General features: G+C 49.1%; 3 protein-coding genes across 5 annotated transcripts in view; 1 reads left to right on the top strand and 2 right to left on the bottom strand.

The window, feature by feature from the left end:
- The window catches only part of SNIP1 (Smad nuclear interacting protein 1), a 12,330-nt gene extending 7,770 nt beyond the window's left edge, over window positions 1-4,560 (bottom strand). Inside the window, exons 1-2 of the mRNA XM_027109062.1 lie at window positions 4,293-4,560; window positions 2,778-2,880 (exon numbers count right to left, since the gene is read on the bottom strand). Of these exons, the coding sequence (XP_026964863.1) occupies window positions 2,778-2,880; window positions 4,293-4,510 (321 nt within the window). The 5' untranslated portion in view covers window positions 4,511-4,560. The remainder of the gene's footprint in view (window positions 1-2,777; window positions 2,881-4,292) is intronic.
- A 1,184-nt stretch (window positions 4,561-5,744) lies between these two features.
- Window positions 5,745-12,761, top strand: DNALI1 (dynein axonemal light intermediate chain 1). Its single transcript, XM_027109061.1, has 6 exons — window positions 5,745-5,889; window positions 6,425-6,570; window positions 8,134-8,303; window positions 9,340-9,518; window positions 9,840-10,004; window positions 12,157-12,761. The coding sequence occupies exons 1-6, from the start codon at window positions 5,809-5,811 to the stop codon at window positions 12,190-12,192; spliced, it is 777 nt and encodes a 258-aa protein (XP_026964862.1). The 5' UTR covers window positions 5,745-5,808; the 3' UTR covers window positions 12,193-12,761.
- Window positions 10,804-19,905, bottom strand: part of GNL2 (G protein nucleolar 2) — a 30,098-nt gene continuing 20,996 nt past the window's right edge. For all 3 annotated transcript variants that reach the window (XM_027109058.1, XM_027109059.1, XM_027109060.1), the window contains 5 exons: window positions 19,626-19,739; window positions 16,078-16,541; window positions 15,658-15,740; window positions 14,992-15,077; window positions 10,804-14,096 (listed from right to left, as the gene is read on the bottom strand). In XM_027109058.1, the coding sequence (XP_026964859.1) occupies window positions 13,944-14,096; window positions 14,992-15,077; window positions 15,658-15,740; window positions 16,078-16,541; window positions 19,626-19,739 (900 nt within the window). In that variant the 3' untranslated portion in view covers window positions 10,804-13,943. The remainder of the gene's footprint in view (window positions 14,097-14,991; window positions 15,078-15,657; window positions 15,741-16,077; window positions 16,542-19,625; window positions 19,740-19,905) is intronic.

Raw genomic sequence — 19,905 nt, 5'->3', positions numbered from 1 at the left:
ACACACACACACACACACACACACACACACACACACACACACACACAACTACAAGTGGTTTGAGAGGTTCTATCTGGGTACTGGGGTTCCAGTGGCTGAATTCTGAGATAGCCAAGGCGGTGCATATAACAGACCATCAAGACTGTCTGGCTTTGTATCTTTTTTTAGGTAGCAGACAGTTGGCCCACAGTCTCTCAAAATCATAAGAAAATCCATTTTCTTAATGCCAGTGTCTCTATTTGCACTTTGTAACAAAGAGCTTCTTTAAAAAGAAGACTGAATGCTTGTCCATCAGGACTGAGGGCAAAAGGCAAGAGCATCTGCTCTCACTACTCTTATTCCACATAGTGCTGAAGTCCCAGACAGTGCGGCAAGAGAAAACAAAATGCATACACACTGTAAAGGAAGAAATAAAACTGTGCCTATTTGCAGATATGATTATCTATGTAGAAAATCCCAAATAATCTACCAAAAACCTCCTAAAATAAATGAATGAGTTCAGTAAGGTCACAGGATATAAGATAAACATACAAAAATCAATTATATTTCTATGTACTAGCAATGAACAAGTAAACAATGAAATTTAAAATATCACTTACAGTCACTAAAACAAATTACTTAAGTGTAAATCTGGGGGTTTCCCTGGTGGCGCAGTGGTTGAGAGTCCGCCTGCCGATGCAAGGGACACGGGTTCGTGCCCCAGTCCGGGAGGATCCCACATGCAACGGAGCGGCTGGGCCCGTGAGCCATGGCCGCTGAGCCTGCGCGTCCGGAGCCTGTGCTCCGCAACGGGAGAGGCCACAACAGTGAGAGGCCCGCATACGAAAAAAAAAAAAAGTGTAAATCTAACAAAACACGTATGGGACTTGTACACTGAAAACTACAAACACTGATGAAAGAAATCAAAGAGCTAAATAAACGGAGACACACCTATGTTCATAGACTAGAAGACTCAATATAATAATAATTTAAAAAACCCGACTCACCCCAAAATACAAGTTTAACACTATTCCAATCAAAATCCTAACAAGATTTTTTTTAATAGATATAAACAAGATTGTTCCCACCTTATAGTAAAACAAACTTAAAATAGACCAGGGACTTACATGAAAAACATTAAGGAAAAAACATATCTTCAGGATCTAGGGCCAGGGAAAAAGTTCTTAGACATGACACCAAGAGCATAATCTACAAAAAGAAAAACAGATAAGCTGGACTCCATCTAAATTAAAACTTTTGCTCTGAGAAAAATCCTGTTAAGAGAATGACCAGAAAAGATACAGACTGGAAGAAAATACTGGCAAACCACTCACCCCAAAAGGCCTAGTATCTAAGAATATTAAAAAAGAACTCTTAAAACTCAATAGTAAAAAAACCCAAATAATCCATCTAGAAAATAGGCAAAAGATCTGAAGACACATGTCACCTGAGAGGAAATACAGATGGCAAATAAGCGCATGAAAAGATGTTCAATATCATAAGCCATTAGGTAAATGCAAATTAAGATCACAATACCGCTATCCTACCTGTAGGAATGGTTAAAATAAAAAAATGGTGCCGGTAACAAATGCTGGATCACTCACATGACAGGTGGAAATGTAAAACGGTACAGCCACTGTTACGGACTGAATCGTGCCCCCAAATTTATATGTTGAAGGCCCAACCTCCACATCTTAGAATGTAACCAAATTTTTTGTAGATAAGCTCTTTGAAGAACTGATTGAGTTAAAATGAGTGAGACCCTAACCCAATACGGCTGATGTGGTTAAAGGAGGAGCTAGGAGCCAGGGATAGGAGCACAGAGGGAAAGGCTATGTGAGGGCACAGTGGAGAAGGCAAGCCAAGGAGAGAGGCCTCAGGAGAAACCAAACTGCTGAAACTTTGATCTCGGACTTCTAGCCTCTAGAACTGTGTGAAAATTATAGGTTCCGTTGTTTGAGGCAGCCAGTCTGTGGAATTTTGTTATGGAAGGCCTGGCAAACTAACACAGCACTCTGGAAAACAGTCTGGCAATTTCTTAAAACAATTAAACCCACAACTACCATACCATCCAGCAGTTGCACTCCCGGGCATCTGTCCCAGAGAAAAGAAAACTTACGTTCGCACAAACACCTGCCCACAAATGTTTACATAGCAAGCAGCCTTATGTCTAATAGCCAAAAAACTGGTAACAACCCAGATATTCTTTAACGGACAAATGGTTAAATCCACACCACTGAAAACGACTCAGCAATAAAAAGGAATGAACTACGGAGAGAGGCAACAACCTGAATGAATCTCTAAAGAATTTTGCTGAGTGAAAAAAGCCAATCCCTAAAGGCTTGTACTGTGAGATTCCATTTACACAGCATGCCTGAAGTGACAAAATTATAGAAATGGAGAGGAGATTAGAAGCTGCCAGGAGTTGAGGGGTAAGGGTGAGAGGGAACTGGCTGCGACTATAAAAGGACTACATGAGGGATCCTTGTGATGGAAATGTTTTGTTCCTTGACTGCACTGATGTCAATGTTTTGACTGTGATACTGTTCTATAATTCTGTAAGATGTTACCATTGGGAGAAACAGCCACTTCTGTATTATTTCTTACAACTGCATGTGAATCAACAATTACCTCAAAATAATAGGTTTAACTTAACAAAGCAAGCAGGAAAAAAAAACAAACCCAGTTTTTAGAAAAGCCCATCGCAAGTACAGGAGAACACATACACAACACTCTTTAGCTATGATGGGACAGACTCTAGGTTTGGGGCCAGTATGAAAACATCTCAATCCACTTACCTGCTTTACTTTGACCGTTGAGTGGTGAGGACTTCGGCTTCTCTTACTCCGGGGAGACTTGCTTCTTCTCCCTGAGGACTTGTTTTTCTTTCTGGCTGGAGACCTGTTCAGAGAATGATACACGCAGATTTTATCTCAATTTTCATTCCCTAATACAAATTAGCTTCAAGTATCAGGCTTACCTACTAACACAAACACCACATTTGTGCAGGTCTCTGCTGATCACACTAAAGGAGTAAGGAGCTTCACTTTTCTAGCCCTAATGTCTTCCACATACATAATTGCCTGATGGAACTTCTCACATAGATGACATAACTCTAGATTCCCATCCCCTCAAGAAACTTTCCTCTGTCTTTGCCATCTGGGTAACTGGCGCCACCCCATCCACCCTGTTCCTCCGGCCAAAAACCTAGAAGTCACCCTTGATTCTTTTTCTCCTCACCACCAGCAGCCCCCCACGCTCCTCTCCCACACAATCACACTCACTCAATCAATCAATCAGCAAGTCCTCTGGCTCTATTTCCTCCGTCTCCCACCTCATTCCAACCACTCTCCTTGATCTCCTGAATCCACCCCCCCACCCCCCATTTCTAGAAGGAACACAACTGATTCCACTTCAAGTTCTTTGCACGGGCTATTCCCTCTGCCTAGATCTTTACAAGCCTGGATTATTCTCACCATTCAGGTCTCAGGTCAAATGGTGGACTTTTCAGAGAGTGGTTCAGGGAGAACCATTTCCCTCTACCCTCTCACTATCACATTACTGTTTTAACCTACCCCTAATACTTGTTACTAACTGAAACAACTTCTTTTTTTTTTTTTTTAATTTGCTTGTTATTTTGTCTCAGAGCTACAGCACGGTCAGTTTCATCAAGGTAGAGATCATCTACGGTGTTCATCCTTGCCGCCCCAGAACCTAGGACGATCTTCTTTTTTCTACATATCCATATGTATATTTTTAAAAGTGTTACATAGATATTTTTCCACATTATTTTATAACCTACGATGGTCTTTAGCACATAATAGGTACTCAGTAAAACTACGTCGAATGAATTAATAAATGAACGAGTTTAACAAGAGACAATATTTTTCCACAGAATATTAGACAGATCGCCTAGGCCCTCGATATGTAAACTTCTTGGGGCAGATAACTGAAAAGATAACTCCCGCACTCCGTTTGCAGGCAAATGGGGAAAATCTTTCATTTCAACTTAAATGATCATTGCTTAACGAACAACTTAAACTGGACCATACCCGGTGAAATGCTGGGTACCCAGAAATGGAGGGACGAGATCCTGTCCAGCAGGCATTAGGCGCTTAACGCCCAACTATTACGCAAGTGACAGGTACCAGAGTAAACGTTCCTTAACACAAGCACAACCGGTCACTTCTATCGCCTTAGGATTAAGTCCAAGCTGCAGCGCTCAGCGTTCAAGGTGTGTTTCTGGTTCTAGCCCTGTCCTCCTTTCTCAATGAACCCGACCTAAGGTCCACCCCGGGCTGCTTCTCACTTACCGGCTACCTCCTCGGGCTCGGTTCCCGCGGTGACTCGGGCGGCCCGACTCGCCGGCCGGTGGGGACGGGCTGCCGCCGGAGGAGTCCGGGCGGCGGTGCACGGGAGGCGCGGATTCCGGGCTGAGGCGCTCCTGCTTCACCACCACCGCCGCCACCATGTCCCCGTCCCGGTGCCTTCGTCGGCTCCCCCGATCCCGCTCGCTCTTCACCTCCTTCATACTAAGAGACCTGCGGAGCCCAGGAAAAAGATGTCCGTAGCACTCCTGTCCCCGAAGGAAATGACGGACCTGACTCTAGGACTTCCGCTTCCGAGTGCACGCTCTCCCAGAAACCCTCGCGGCGGAGATAACGCGATACGATTCTGGAGTGGGAGGGGCCTTAGTGACCCGACTCGAGAGGCAGGAGATTTAAGTTTCAAAAGCAAACTTTTGTGAAAAAGCTACTCTCAACTTTCGGCACTTAGGTTGTTTGCATCTCCGGGCTATTGTAAATAGAGCTGCAATGAACATTTTGGTACATGACTAGAGGCATGGACATATATACACTACCAAACGTAAGGTAGATAGCTAGTGGGAAGCAGCCGCATAGCACAGTGATATCAGCTCTGTGCTTTGTGACCGCCTGGAGGGGTGGGATAGGGAGGGTGGGAGGGAGGGAGATGCAAGAGGGAAGAGATATGGGAACATATGTATATGTATAACTGATTCACTTTGTTATAAACAGAAACTAACACACCATTGTAAAGCAATTATACCCCAATAAAGATGTTTTTTTTTAAAAAAATCTACTCTCAAGGATGTTTGTTGCCCTGTTATAGTAATTACGGAGCACAGAGACAACCTACATGCCCAGCGATAGGGAAGATGTTATGTCGCCATTCGCAATGCTATTTACAAACTATATGACAAATGGAAAAAACCCTGACTTGTTAAACGAAAGAAGCAAGATACAAAATTGTGCGCAGTGTGTGATTACATTTACGTTTGGGAATACCAAGGAAAGAGGAAGAGAAGGAAATGCAATCACAGATGGTAGCCCGTGGGCAAATCATTAGTATTTCCCCTCTGTTCTTGCGCTTTCTGTTATGTTGTCATTTCTCCACTTACTTAAAAGCCAATACTTTTTAAAACCCGGCAACTTCAGATGCCTTCCTCTGGGAATCTTCCCCAACCCTTCGCTGAGGAGTCAGATGATTCCCATTTTGAAAATGACAAAATTGAGGGTCAGCGAAGGTGATCTGTACCTAATTCAAATCACGAGCTAGACGCAGCACAGGGATTCAGAACTGATGTTTCCCCTGCTTCCAAGAGTACCAAGACGACCCGGTGAGCAAGTGGCCTGGGAAACTAAGCTGAGAGATCTTTCCGCGAAGGCTAGGCAGAAACTCTCGCGCTGCTGGCCCCGCCCCGCCCTGAAGCCCCGCCCAGGCCATGAGGGCGGGGGGAGGTTTCTATGGCGACGGCAAACAAGGCCCTAACTGGAGGGTCGCAGCAGGGCTACTACTCCCGCCGCCGCCATGATTCCCCCCGCGGACTCTCTGCTCAAGTATGACACCCCGGTGTTGGTGAGCCGGAACAAGGAGAAACGGAGCCCCAAAGTAAGGACGGGTCTCAGAAGGTGGGGGTGCACGAAGCTCCGATGGGGAAAGACCGATCCCTGCCTTGAGGATCGGGAGTCCCGAGGGACAGAGGCTGCAGTGACTGGGAGTAAAGGGAATTGGGACCGGAGAAGGAGGGTGGGAGAGCGATACAAGAAGCCCAGATGTTGGGTGACCCCAAAGGGCAGATTTAGGATGGGGAAGAAAGTCACAGGGAGATGGATGGGGCTCACCCTTTTTCATGGTAGCCCCAAGAATAGATCTGGGAGTGATTGCCCCATCACTAGAGCAGAGGCCTGAGCAGCTGTGCCAGAAACATTTCTTCAAGAAGATACAAGCATTAGGTTGGGGTGGAACCAGAGATTCTTTGTGGCCTCCTTCAGCTCTGAAACATAACTTTGGCTGAGAAGACGGGGGAAAGTGAGCTGGGAAGAGGGGAGGGATGTGCAGGAGAGCTGGAGCAACCCAGGGGGCCAGGGTGTGTGGAGCTGAGTGTCTGAATCACCTCCTGCTCCAACTTGTCCCTCCCTCTCAGGCTCGGCCACTGAAAGTCAGCCCTCAGCAGCCCGGACCCTCAGGTCCCGTCCCACAGCCACCAAAGACCAAGCTCCCCTCAACTTCCGGTGTCCCAGATCCTACAAAGCAGGCAGAAGAAATCTTGAATGCCATCCTGCCCCCGAGGTAAAAAAGCAGTGGCTGGGAGGAGGCCCAGGCTTTTGCATCCCTGAACTTGGGGATGTGAGAGGAGGCACCTTGTCTCTGTTTCTGACTGAGATTTCCTCCCAGCATCCTAGAGTTTCTAGGGCTTACACATGGCTAGATCCTGGGAATGTGGGTAGCGGGGAGACCTCTTCTCTATCTACCATCATTTCCTGAGTCCTCTCACCCAGGCTTATGGCTTTAAACATCACTTATATGCTGATTTCTTCCACAGGTCTTTCTGCAGCCCTGTCCTCTCCCCTAAACTCCAGACCTATATATTCTACTACTTCCTCGTTACCTTCATGAAGATGTCTAATAGACATCTCAAACTCAACATGTCCAAACTAAATCATAATGTCTTCCTTCCCCCAACCAGCTCATTCTCAGTCTTCTCCTTTTCCATTAGGGACACAGGCCACCTTTCATTCCCTTTGATCTCTCACATCACATGTCCTGTCCTTCATCACATTCTTTTGGCTTTCCCTTCAAATTATTTTCCAAATCTGACTGCTTTTTACTCTGCTTCCACCATCTATTTTTTTTTAATTTATTTATTTGGTTGTGCTGAGTCTTAGTTGCGGCAGGCAGGCTCCTCAGTTGTGGCATGTGAACTCCCAGTTGCAGCATGTGTGTGGGATCCAGCTCCCAGGGATTGAACCCGGGCCCCCTGCATTGGGAGTGCGGAGTCCTGAGTCCTCTAGGAGGCCTTCCTTCAGACTCCTTTCTAAAAGGAGAGCTCCCTTCTTCACCATCCCCTTACCCTGCTTCTTTCTGCTGCAGCCACAAAGATCATTGTGATCACAGTGCCTTTCAACTGTTTTTATGTAATAAGTTGACAGCAGTTTTTAAAGTTATGATGAAAAGGGGAAACAGTAAAAGCCAGACTGCAATCTCCTCTGAAATGGAGGTCAAAGGAGGGGAGGGTGTTTTTCATTTGCTTGCTTTTCAACCATGCATGGAATCCTCTCCCTCATGGTGGTTCTGCCCTCAGGCCCCGCCTCGTGATTCCAGACCTGGCTGTGTCTCTGACACAAGGTTCACTAGGGGGGGCCCATATAGGTACACACCCCCAATACATACATTCACCTATTTCTGATTTTAGTATATGTGCTGATGAAGCGAGCACCATTCACCTCTTTCTGGCTGGCACAAGGTTTATAGTCCCCTGTGTCTCCTACTCACAAGTCAGTGGGAATTTCCACTGGGCCTTCCGTTCAGATCAAGCAACAACCACCATCAGTCTGCCCTCAACATGTTAGGAGTGTAAGATCTGGACCGTGGATGACGACTTCACAGAGGGTCGTGGGAGAATGAAGGTAGCCTAGCCCCAAGATAGGGGCCCCGTGGAGGTGGCACAGTGGGTGTGGCTTTGGAGACACACACTCATCAAGGGAGAAGGAGATGGAGGATTCTGGTGGGTCGGGGACAGAACCGCCCCTCACTCATCTCAGACAGAGAGCGCAAAGGGCCATCTCTGCTCACATCCTGAGGACCCTGTCTGGTGGATGGGGTGCGCTCAGCCTGGCTGTGTCTGTCCCGCAGGGAGTGGGTGGAGGACACGCAGCTATGGATCCAGCAGGTGTCCAGCGCCCCCAGCACCAGGATGGATGTGGTACACCTCCAGGAGCAGCTGGACCTGAAGCTGCAGCAGCGGCAGGCCCGGGAGACTGGCATCTGCCCGGTGCGCCGGGAGCTGTACTCGCAGTGTTTCGGTGAGTGGTCCTCGCGGGAAGCTACACCACCCTCTACTGCCTCCTTCCCTTCCCTTCGCACAAATCCAGGCCCTGAGTCCCCTGCAGCTGAAGCCTGCCCCATCCTGGAATGTCTGTCTCCCCCCACCTGCCCCACCCAGGAACTGCTAACTGTGCCCTCTTCCCCCTCCCAGCCCACCTCTCTTACCAGTCCCGCACCCACCCTTGTCAGTCACCGTGTTCCTGACGACCTGCTGGATCTTAGTTCCCCGACCAGGGATTGAACCCGCACCCTCTGGAGTGGAAGCGTGGGACCACCAGGGAAGTCCCAATATGTTATTTTTTTAATCAGAAAAATTTAATGTTCTATATTTATATCCATCCATCAACATTAGGCCTTGGTCCAGAAAAATATTTCAGGGTGATTTGTTGTGACCCGACAGACGCAGGGATTTGAGATCTCCCTCCTCGGGTGCTGGTGTCAGATGACTGGCCCTCGGTCTAGTCTCACCAGCCCGTGTGGACTCAGACATGCAAACCGCATGCAAACCCTGAGGCAGCTGCACGGGGCTAGCGGGCTCCCTTCAGTCTGGGTGTGATTCTGGTTTGCCCTCCCAGTCGGCATTTATGGAGGAGATGGGTGGGCAAGCTCTAGACCCTGCTGTTTCCAGCCCCAAACCAGTCCAGCCAAGGGGCCACATAGGAGCTTCCAGCTGCTTTAAAACAGCCACCACGTTTATATTGAAAAAGTCAGAATTCTTTGAATAGCACCCAGTTTCTGCCTAACGGTGGGAGAGAGGGCCCCCACGGCTGCAGACAAACCTGGGCTCTTGTCTGCCTCTGCGCTGGCCAAACCAGGCTTGCTGATGGCCTGTACTCCCAAGTGCCAAGTTCAGAGCAGTGGCTGCATGGCAAGGCCCCTCCCTGAGGCCTGTCTCCAGGTGAGGACATACCCTAGTGCCCTTCCGACTTCCCGGTAGGAAGGTGGTTCGCAGTAGGTGCGGTGCATTTCCCCGCCTGCCTGCCTTCCCCGACCTCGCCACGTGTGCCTTGGCAGATGAACTGATCCGTGAGGTTACCATCAGCTGTGCGGAGCGAGGGCTGCTGCTGCTGCGAGTCCGGGACGAGATCCGCATGACCATTGCTGCCTACCAGACCCTGTATGAGAGCAGCGTGGCATTTGGCATGAGGAAGGCGCTGCAGGCCGAGCAGGGGAAGTCAGACATGGAGAAGAAAGTGAGACTTTGGCCCTCTTCGACTCTTCTGTCAATCTCAGGGCCACAGCTCGTCATTCCAGCACCAAATTCCGGCCTCCTAGGTGCTCTCCCATCACCTTAGTGAGGACCCTTTGGTTCAGTGTCACAGCCAGTCCGGTCGTGGCAGAGTTGTCTCCCCTTGGACATGCCCTGCCAGTCACTGACCTCCCACTGGGTGGCAGTACAGACCCTGGCAATGCCTGGGGTTGGACAGCTGTGTCCCAGGTCCCCTTCACCCAGGCACTCACACCACCCCGTCCACTTGGCGACGTCCCAGCATGACTGGGGATTCTGTCCTCAGATTGCAGAATTAGAAACGGAAAAGCGAGATTTGGAGAGGCAAGTGAACGAGCAGAAGGCAAAATGTGAGGCCATCGAGAAGCGGGAGAGTGAGAGGAGACAGGTGGAGGAGACGAAGCACAAAGAAGAGATTCAGTTCCTGAAGCGGACTAATCAGCAGCTGAAGGTAATCGATGCCCAGGCCCAGGTGGAGCTCCTGCCACCCCCATCCCCGTCCCCGCCCCTGGCCCTGCCAGCCGAGCAGGCCAAGCATTTGGTTCCTTGTCCTACACTGACTTTCAGTACTGCCAAGGAGTAAAGGAAGCTCTTTCGGGGAGAGGTGAGGGATCATTTCCCAGATTCTCTGTCCATCTCCATCCGGCTCTGAAGAGAGGCTGTATTCTCAGCTCTGGCTCTCCAGCAGAGGATTTTTTTCCCCTTGGATAAAAGTTGCCTATCGTCTGGGAGAGGTGGCTATGTCAAGAAGCGGGACGTCTGTCCCATGGCAGCTGGCGCTTTGGAGACTTCTTAGAGTGGGCTGAGTCTCTCCAGCCGGCTTTCTGGGAGTGCTTTCTTACCTGCAGTTCCCTCTGAGGCGCTGCATTCGGGGCGGGCTGGGAAGGCCCTTCGAGAGGGAAGAACCATTTCAAATCGGGAACCTTCCCGAGGTGTGTGGTCAGAGGAACTCAGCTGTAGGCACTTTTCATCAAAGCCCTTTTGCTGATGGTATACTTTTGTCCAACTGAGCTGAAGGGAGGGAGGGAGGGAGGGGGACTAGTGAAAAGGGCTGGGCTGGGGGCCAGGCTTCAGAAGCTCCAGGCTCTCTGTCTGGTCCAAAGGTTCTCAGAGGGTTGGGCCCCAAACCAGCATCATCCTCATCACCGCAACTTTCAGAAATACAAATCATTGGGCCCAGCCCAGAGCTACTGAATCAGAAACTTTGGGCTTGGGGTCCAGCAAGCCATTCTAACAAGGTCTCCAGGTGATTTTTTTTTAACCTTTTATTATGAGAATTTTGAAACACAAAGTAGAATAATGCAATACACATCCATGTGCCCATTACAGAACTTCATCAATTGTCATCATTTTGCGAATCTTGCAGAAACAAGTGTTAATTATAATGAGATAAAACAAGATTCAAACTTCGCAGAAAAGAGTAAAATATAGTTTTTTTTTTACCAACAGATGGTGAAGGTGGGCAGAATCACTGCATGGGGCAACATTCTCTATTCTGATGTTTGCCAAAGTTTGAGAACCACTGCTCTAGATATACGGCCTATTGACGTTCAGTGGCTGTCTCCCATGGCCCTGGCCAGGAGGGGCCCCTAGATGTATCTCCTTTTCCTCCCTAGTTTCATAGAAGCTTACATTCTTGCGATTGGCAGGCTTGTTGGTACTACAAGCCAAGGCCAGGCATTTGAGATAAAGAAGGGCTTGTGTTAATTGCTAGTGGAGGATGACATAGATTTTCTTGTTGCTGAGTTTAAACAAAACAAAGAAACTTTCACAGCCAGATGTGAATCTGTTTACTTAGCAGTCTCTGAAGCTGCCTCCCTTATCTGCCATATTCTTTTATCATAAGCTCAAGTTCCTCAGTTCCTCCTATGGTATTGGCGGCAAGAGCAAAGCAGAATACCTCGGCATCTTTCTAACATTTACAAGCAACCTTGGAATCCCCAGGGTGAAGGACTCTTTAGTAGTGAGTTATTTTTATTGGCTCAAAGCTGCACTGCAAATAAAGCAGTGTTTGCAGTCCGCAGAATAGACCTACTTAGAGATCTGTTCACACACCGTGACAGTGAATTATTTTACTGGCTGCCGGAGGAGCAGAGTAAATAACTCCCAAGTGCCTGAAGTTTTACATACAAGATGGACAGCTCCCTACTCACTGGTGGCAGTTTTCTCTAATTGGGTATCAGGTTGTCTCAGTGGCTGAAAATCTGCTGTTTCCAAAACCTCTTGTCCCAGCACAGAGCTCCCAGGCTCCCAAACCAGAGAGCCAAACGCTTAACTTAGCAGACGTGCTCAGGCTTGAAATCTGAGCCTTGAAAAGCCACTATTTCAACACCTTTTATTCAATTTCCTTTTCAATGCCGTATATTACACACTGAGCAGCTATTGTATGGAAACCAGGACAGCTCTGATTTCTCCTAATGCAGCAAGACTGAATGCCAAGCCAGAGACCAGCTCATCTAGAAAATACGGAGTTGGGAATGAAGGGAAAAACACTTGGGGTGGCAGCATTTGGATTACTCTTCCCGGAGACTTTTATCACCTCTCAGCTAGTTGTGTTAGGCTGCAAGTTTCAAATATTAACGGAGTTTGGTTTTGTTTTTCAGGCCCAACTGGAAGGCATTATTGCACCAAAGAAGTGATAATTTCCATATGGGTCTCAGCAAGCACTACTACCCCATCATAAGCCCTTTGTAATAAAAAGCTTCCTGAGTGAAGCCATACCCCTCCCCTGGTCCCACCTACGTATTCGTCAGAAGCCCCACCACCGCCCCAGTGTGGTGCGACACCTACGGTCTGGCAGCCAGGCTCCGGGCTGGACGACAGAAGGCAGTGTGGCCCAGGAAGTCTCTGTACGTGGCCAACCTTGGGATTTGCCAACTCCAACGGTGAGACTCAGAATTCACCCCTTTGGCTGTATCCCTCTCAGGTGGAGCAGCTCCTTTCTCACTGTCACTCCATACTGTCACTTATTTCCAGCCACACGAAGCTGCTTCTCTGCCCCGCAATTCATCTTGTCCCTTAACCCGGGCTCCTCTGGCCTCAGTCTTGCCCTTATTTGATGTCTTTTCATCATCCCTACTCCAGTGCAGTTCTACTACCTCATTTTGGAGTTTTCAGTTTATACCGTATCATCTTATCCCCGCCTGCCAAGTCACTGGACCCCATCCTCCTTAGTTTTGGACTGCCTGGGTAGGAGGCAATGGCAGGGTCAAACCCATGGGTTTCGAGAACGTAAACACGTGCTGGAAAGAAATACAGGTCACGGTGTCCACTGTGAGCTGCCTGGACCTCGGCTCCTCCCCCAGCACTGAGTTGTTCACCTTGCTCTGCAGACAATCAAACCCCAACCCTACAGCCTGGCTAGCCCAGACCTCACTCTCAGTTCTAATTATTCATGACGGCCATGGCCTGGAGACAACTGCATTTTACTGTTCCTCATAATCTAAACTCAGTCTGGAGGCTCAGGAGTCTTCTGATTTCACAGACCCAGGAGACTTAATTAGTGACATAAATCCTTCATTCCAGGGCACAGCAGCAGCTCCATGAGTGCCATCCTTCAGTCACACTTCACAACTAGCGTGACTAAGAAGGCGCTAACATCTCCCCTCGGTTAGAAGGCCTCAAGTGCTCAGCGTCCTCTTGGAGAGGCGCTCGGGTCGGATACCCGTCCCGGCCAGGGCTTCCAGGCTCACTGGATGAACTGCAGTCCAACAAGAACAGCCGTGTTCCACTGAGTCAAACAAGCCCTCTACACTCTAATCTCAAATTTGAAGTCACAGCTTTTACCCTCATCCAGGTGTCCTGAGGAATTAATCCCCAGATTCCACTAAAATGGCCTGTCTGTGCTCTGTCATTTTCATGGGAAAGAACTGTGGTCACTGAGATGTGCTAGTCCCATGACTCCTTGACAGTGCAGCACTCGTGGCCTGTTAGGTTCCCCTAGCAGACTCAACGACGGACAACACAAGTTGCTGTGGCTTTTTCTTCGTATTTTAAAGCCTAGGCTCTGCACACGACATCCCTAAAATTTTCTTCTTTTTACAGTTCTATTCCAAAGAGCTTCTGTTCTAAATTGCTCATTGCCAGTACAAAAAAAATACCACACTCCACACTTTCTAGACCTCAGGCCTGTTTCTGTCAGATATCTCCATTTGCTTGAGGAACTCACAGGGCTAATTCAAGTGTCCGAAGTTCCAGTGGACCCCATCGCTGAGATCCTTGGGGGTGAGGGGCTTATCTTTATTTTCACTGGCACTGGTGAATGGTTTCAACTGTCAAATCTCAGAACAGATGCACCCATGGCCTTCGAAATGCCAATTGGGCATGAAGAAAACGAACAGAGTTTCTAACTGCATATTTTTGTAGAATTTAATAAACAACTTTTAAAACGTTACTGCTTATGTTTCAATTTCTTGTGTCTGTGTTTCTGCCCCTCTGAGTCACTGGTCTTCTTTTTGTTCCTGTTCCTGTTTTTCACGTTGTGTGTTTCATAGTAGCGTACACCGACTTTTCTGGATCGTTGCTGCCGTGCTTCTCGCCTCCGCTGTAAAAAATGGCGCGCACACACAAAGAGGGAAAAAAAACAATCAAACAGTGAAAGTCATAAAACAGGCCCCTCTGTTTCTCTGTGTTCTATTCCCACGCTGCTCCCACAACTACTGGAAGCAGCACCAACAAGGGAGAGTTCACCTCACAGACCCAAGTCTGCACTTCCATTGTGACTTGTGACCACTCCAAGTTAGACTGTCATTTGGTCCAACCCTCATCCAACGCTTGAATCTTTTCTCCTGAGCTCCTGACAAGTGGTCCTCTGGTCTAAGGCTGATCACTCCACCTCCGAAGAGGGCCCCCTCCAGCTCTGGAGGGCCCAGTTACAGAGCTGAACTTCACAGAAGGCGGTGATCTGTCTGCCTACACAGCCCTGCTCCTCACGTGTCATTTCCCTGAGGCCACATAAACCCAGCGGACTCTTCCAAACAGTAGTCCACGTGTTTGGGGATACTGACCAGGAATTCATAAAACAAGACATAAACTCAAGGACCTTCATGCAGCAGCCCACTCCTTGATCCTGTTTCACTGACCTCAACTAGGTCACTTAGGACTGGGATTTCTTTTTTCTTTTTTTTTTTTAGCGGTATGCGGGCCTCTCACTGCTGTGGCCTCTCCAGCTGCGGAGCACAGGCTCCGGACGCGCAGGCTCAGCGGCCATGGCTCACGGGCCCAGCCGCTCCGCGGCATGTGGGATCTTCCCGGACCGGGGAACGAACCCGTGTCCCCTGCATCGGCAGGCGGACTCTTAACCACTGTGCCACCAGGGAAGCCCCAGGACTGGGGTTTCTTGATTTCAACTCTAGACCATTAGTTTCTGCAAGAGTGAGTCTTAAGAAATGGACTTCCCCTCTCTACACCTGGGGGACGTTTCAGACCAAAGCACGTACTTCCTTAGATGTAAGCGTCCTGCGAGCTTTGTTCGACTGCTCCTCCTCCCTCTGTGCCTTCCTCTTCTTTCCCTTCCTGGTAGGTGCTGGAAACGAAACACAAGCACACACAGAGGAAAGAAACAGGAATTTTTAAATTCAAAATGTGTCTGAATCCTAAGGTGGGAATGAGCTTGTTGTGCTGGAGAAGGAAGGCAGAGGCCGGTGTGAAGGGAGTGTGGTGAGCAGAGCAGAGCAAAGCAGGACGAGGCCGGAGGCTGCCAGACCTGGGGGCGCTGAGTGGCCTTGGCGGGGTTTGCGTTTGTCTTGAAAACACACTCAATGTAGGAGGTAGTAGTCCAACCACATAAAGAATAAATACATGAACCATCCTACCCCGAGAAAAAAATTTGTCTTTGGACCCACCCTTAGATTACAATGTTCATAATGTACTCTTTTGAGAGGAATCTTCCCAAATCACCCATTTAACCCCAAGACATGTGCAGAATAAAAAGAAGAAAAGCCAATTTGTGTGATAAATAGTAAGTGGAACCAGGGTTACCTGCCAGATATGATAAATATCTGTGTGGATGACAATACAAGAGATACTTTGGAGATTAAACTTAGATTCCCCAACGTTCTAAAGATGCAAATCACATCTACATGATTTTAATATTTTAACTGTACCTGTATCTTCTACGTCTTCTTCAGCTGCTCTTCTCTGTTCTTCGGATTTTGCAAAAACCACTTGACTCAGTCCCTTGGATATTCTGTAAGGGGAAGAGTAGAGCAATGAAGCCGTCCAACATTCCCCCCGCTGCCCACACAGGCGCTGACGCAGGGACCACGACAAGCTCGCAGATTAACGAAACCCCGCTGCCCCTTCACGTGGTTAACACCATCGGTAGAAGCAACATTGTTTTGGCGGCTCCTGGGCATTTGTAAAAGACAGAACTATCAATACTAAGCTTCTCATACTTCAGGCAGTTGAATTTGAAAACGGCAATACCCTCCCCTGCCCTACACACACACTGGCTCCAATCCTCACGGCAAGTTTCTGGGAAAGGAATGAGCAAACTGCAATTCGTGAGGAGATGAGGACGCTACCTGACTGCTGAAAACTTCTTAGCTTTGGCTTTGTTTAAAAACCTCTGGTACTTAGCAATCTTCTCATCCAGGGCTTGAATAACGGCCTTGGTGTTGCTTCCCGCGTGTTCTTCCTGGGACTTTGCGTAGGACTCTTCCTCTTCGTCTCCTTGGTGCTCCTGTTCCTCCTCCTCCTCCTCCTCCCTCTCCGCGGAAAGGCTCTCCAGCTCTTCGTCAATATCAGACATCTCCAGAGGAACGAGGTCATCCCCAGAAAACTGAGGCACGACGTTGATTTTGCCGAAGTTCTGCCGGACCCGCGCCACAATCTGCTGCATTTCTGAATCGGCGCCACCGTGGCCGGGCTCCTCTTTTTCCTTCTCAGCGATGGATTCCGACTCCTCACCTACAGTGTCTGTGACGCCCTCTTCTGGGCTGTTCTGGGCTGTTTCTGTGGCCACTTCCAAAGAGGAGGAGGACGGAAGCTAGTCAGGCCAAAAAGGGGTGGGGTGGGGAGAGAAATGGAATCAGAAAATGAAAATTGAGTCTCTTTTTAAAATTTTATTTTATATTGGAGTATAGTTAACAATGTTGTGTTAGTGTCAGGTGTACAGCACAGTGGGTCAGTTACACATACATATGCATCTATTCTTTTTCAGTTATTTCCTCATTTAGGTTATTACAGAATACTGAGCAGAGTTTCCTGCTGAATTTCTGAACTTCCATACCTTGCTCTCAAATGAGGCAGTCCTCTTCTCAGGACTAAGGGCAAGTGTCGAAAGCATGCACATCTGAGTCATATTGTTAATCTATTTTCAGTCGATGTGCATTAAACCCTGAGCCCAGCGTGGAAGGATCAGAGGAATACGGCTGCGGCCCCGAAGGACGCGCCAACCCTGAGTACTTAGCCATCAAAACCAGCCAACTCTACACTGTAGACGGGGGAGGTTCCCTACTCTGTTCCTGGGGACCGCAAGGAATGGGGGGTGCTGAGAAAGCACATCCCAAATGAGCACACAGCTTGGGACTCCCCTGGCCGTCCAGTGGTTAAGACTCCGTGCTCCCAATGCAGGGGGCACGGGTTCAATCCCTGGTCATAGAACTAAGATCCCACACACAGCATGGCCAAAAAAAAGAAGAAGAAAAAGGGTAATTCCAAATGAGCACACACTATAACAGAAGAATGAAGGCCCAGCTGAATGCTGAGGGCGATCGCAGCACTAGTTTAGAAAGTGTGAGGGCAGAGGAGAGGCACTGAGGAGGCACCTCGAAGGAAGGAAGGTGTGAGGAAAGAGGAGGGAACCTCCTAGGAGCTCAGAACGAGCCCGGAGGCGGCCTGGTTCGGGGAAGGTGCGGAGGGAGCGTGGGCTGGCGGCGTGAGCCCTCACGCAGCTGACGCAATTGTGCACTCACAACTGAGGCTCGCAGAACTCAAGGGATTTTCCAAAGGCAAAGGTGGCTGCGCGAAGCACTAACTGCATCAGGAATCCATGAAGTTCAGGAAACTGTATACAAATTCGTATGTACGTTTCCGTGCATTTTTCTGGTAAGCTGGATTTCAGCCTTCGGATGCTCAAGGGGGTTGCTGCCACCACCAAAAAGAGGAAAGGAGGAGAATCACGGAGCGGGGGCGGGGGACGACGGACACTGACCATCTCAAGTTAACGACTAGACATGGAGGAAGAGTTAGAGAAAGCCCGCCGTTCCCAGGCAGGGCCACACGGGAGCAGGGGCGGCCTCTTTGGGTCAGAGGCCACAGCCACGTGGCCCGCCCGCCACGTCCTCCCGGAGCCATGACACACCAGGCTCGCTCCGCCTCGCGTGCTGCTCCCCATGCCTGCAATGCTCGCCTCTCGTGACACCTGCGGAGCTCCTGCCTCCCATCACTAGGGCCCCCCCTCAAAAGCCACTTCCTCAGAGGCCGTCCCTGACCACCCCACGTACGAGGCACTGCTCTGCCTCCCACAAACCCCTAACCCTGCTTTAGCCTCCCTCACAGCAATCAGTACGTTACATCCGTATCTGTTTACTACGTGTCTCCCTGCAGGACGATAAAAGTGCACATTTGGTCCTTGACCCCCAGTTCCTGGCACAAGAGCTCCTAAAACCCTTGGAATCTCCTGGGTTAAGACAGGGGTGTCTTGCTTTTGTTATTTGTAACAAGCCCCTCTCCCCCAAAGTTATGCTAATGAGATGACTGTGGTGGGACGTAGCTTCAGACTGGGGGCTGGTCACCGGAGAGCCCGAGCAATTGCTGAGAGGGCTGGAGACTGAGTTCAGTCACCAGTGGCTGGTGATCTAGTCAACCGTGCCTACATGATGAAGGCTGAACTTACACACCTTGCATACAAACCCTTAAGGACAGACAGGCTCTGGGGAGCTTCTGGGTTGGTGAACACACTGACGTGCTGGGAGGGTGGCCTGCCTGGAGAGGGCACGGAAACTCCACACCACCCTCTACCCCATACTTGGCCCTATGCACCTCTTCCATTTGGCTGTTCCTGACTTGTATCTTTTGTAATAAACCGGTAGTCATAAGCAAACCACTTTCCTGAGTTCCGTGAGTCTTTTCAGCAAATTATCAAACCTGGGAACCTCTGCATTTGTAGTCAGCTGGGCAGAAGTGTGGGTAGCCTGAGAACCCCACCTGCAGCTGGCATCTGAAGTTGGGGTAGTCTTGTGGGACTCAGCCCTTAACCTGTGGGGTCTGCACTAACTCTGGAAGTTACTGGACACCCAGTTGGTGTCAGAGGCTTGCATAATAGGTATGGAAAAATGAAAGCTATTTGGTATCAGAAAACACCAAATACTCCTCCACTGGCACGTGTATGCGTGTGTGTGTACGTGTGTGTGTATACGTGCAGGAAGGCAGGGCCTCGTCCCGCAGTACTAGCTGTTTGGCGGTTTTAGTGGGGAGAAGGGAAAAGGTTGAGTAACATCAGTTTCAGATATGTTGATTTTGAAATGCTGGAGAAAATATTCAAACTGGAAATTTATAGCTGACAATGGAAACTCTGGGAATGGAGCCCGGTGAGAGAAAACCAGAGAAATATGGACCCAAAAGACTAGCATGGAAGCAGAACTTAAAGCCACTTCTTCAAGAGAATTGGCTGAGCTCCGACAAAGACCCTAGAAATAGACTTTCCCTGAGCATCCACTGTACCACTCTCCTTTCCCACTTGACCACGAGCTTCTTGAGGGCAAGGACCACGTTTGTTATTCCTATGCTCCCAGTTCCTGGCACATGGTTGGGCATAATGTCCATGAAACAAAAGCATCTTGGAAATGCCTGTTCTTCAAGCAGAAGAAAAGACACGAAAACCACAGGAGCACTCACATTTAATGAGCCCTCCTTTCTCAAGGCCCTGAAAACTGGCATTTACACTCAGGCTTCTATCATACCTCTACTTCCTGGTCACCCCCCCACCAGGTCACAGCAGTGGCACCCTGGGATGGGAGACACTGCAGCGGAAAGTTCTACCCTAAAGGGAGAAGACGGTGGTCCAAAGACACACCACACCCAGGTCAGTAACCATGCTTCCCGAGAGAGGGGTCCACCCTTCTCTTACCTGGGGGGCCACAGGGGGCTCTGCATTGGGCGGCTTGACAAAGAAAGGAATCCGGCCCCTCTGCCAGTCATTGAGGACCATCTTCCCCACAGTCCGCAGGTCAGGCTCTCCACCCTGAAATGTCGCAGGAAGAGGCCCAATTAAATTCAAACAACAAAACCACCTCCTGGTTTGGAAGCACGGCGGCGGTCCCAGTTGGCACCATCTACCTGCCAAGTTTCGCACTTCATACTGCTCACACATGCATATATAAAAGGTCCACACCACACACGCACACACC

The sequence above is a fragment of the Aethalodelphis obliquidens genome, unplaced genomic scaffold (genome assembly GCF_003676395.1).
Source record: "Aethalodelphis obliquidens isolate GAN/ISIS:26980383/991018 unplaced genomic scaffold, ASM367639v1 scaffold9, whole genome shotgun sequence".
Taxonomy (NCBI): domain Eukaryota; kingdom Metazoa; phylum Chordata; class Mammalia; order Artiodactyla; family Delphinidae; genus Aethalodelphis; species Aethalodelphis obliquidens.
This window is presented reverse-complemented; position numbering and strand designations above follow the sequence as displayed.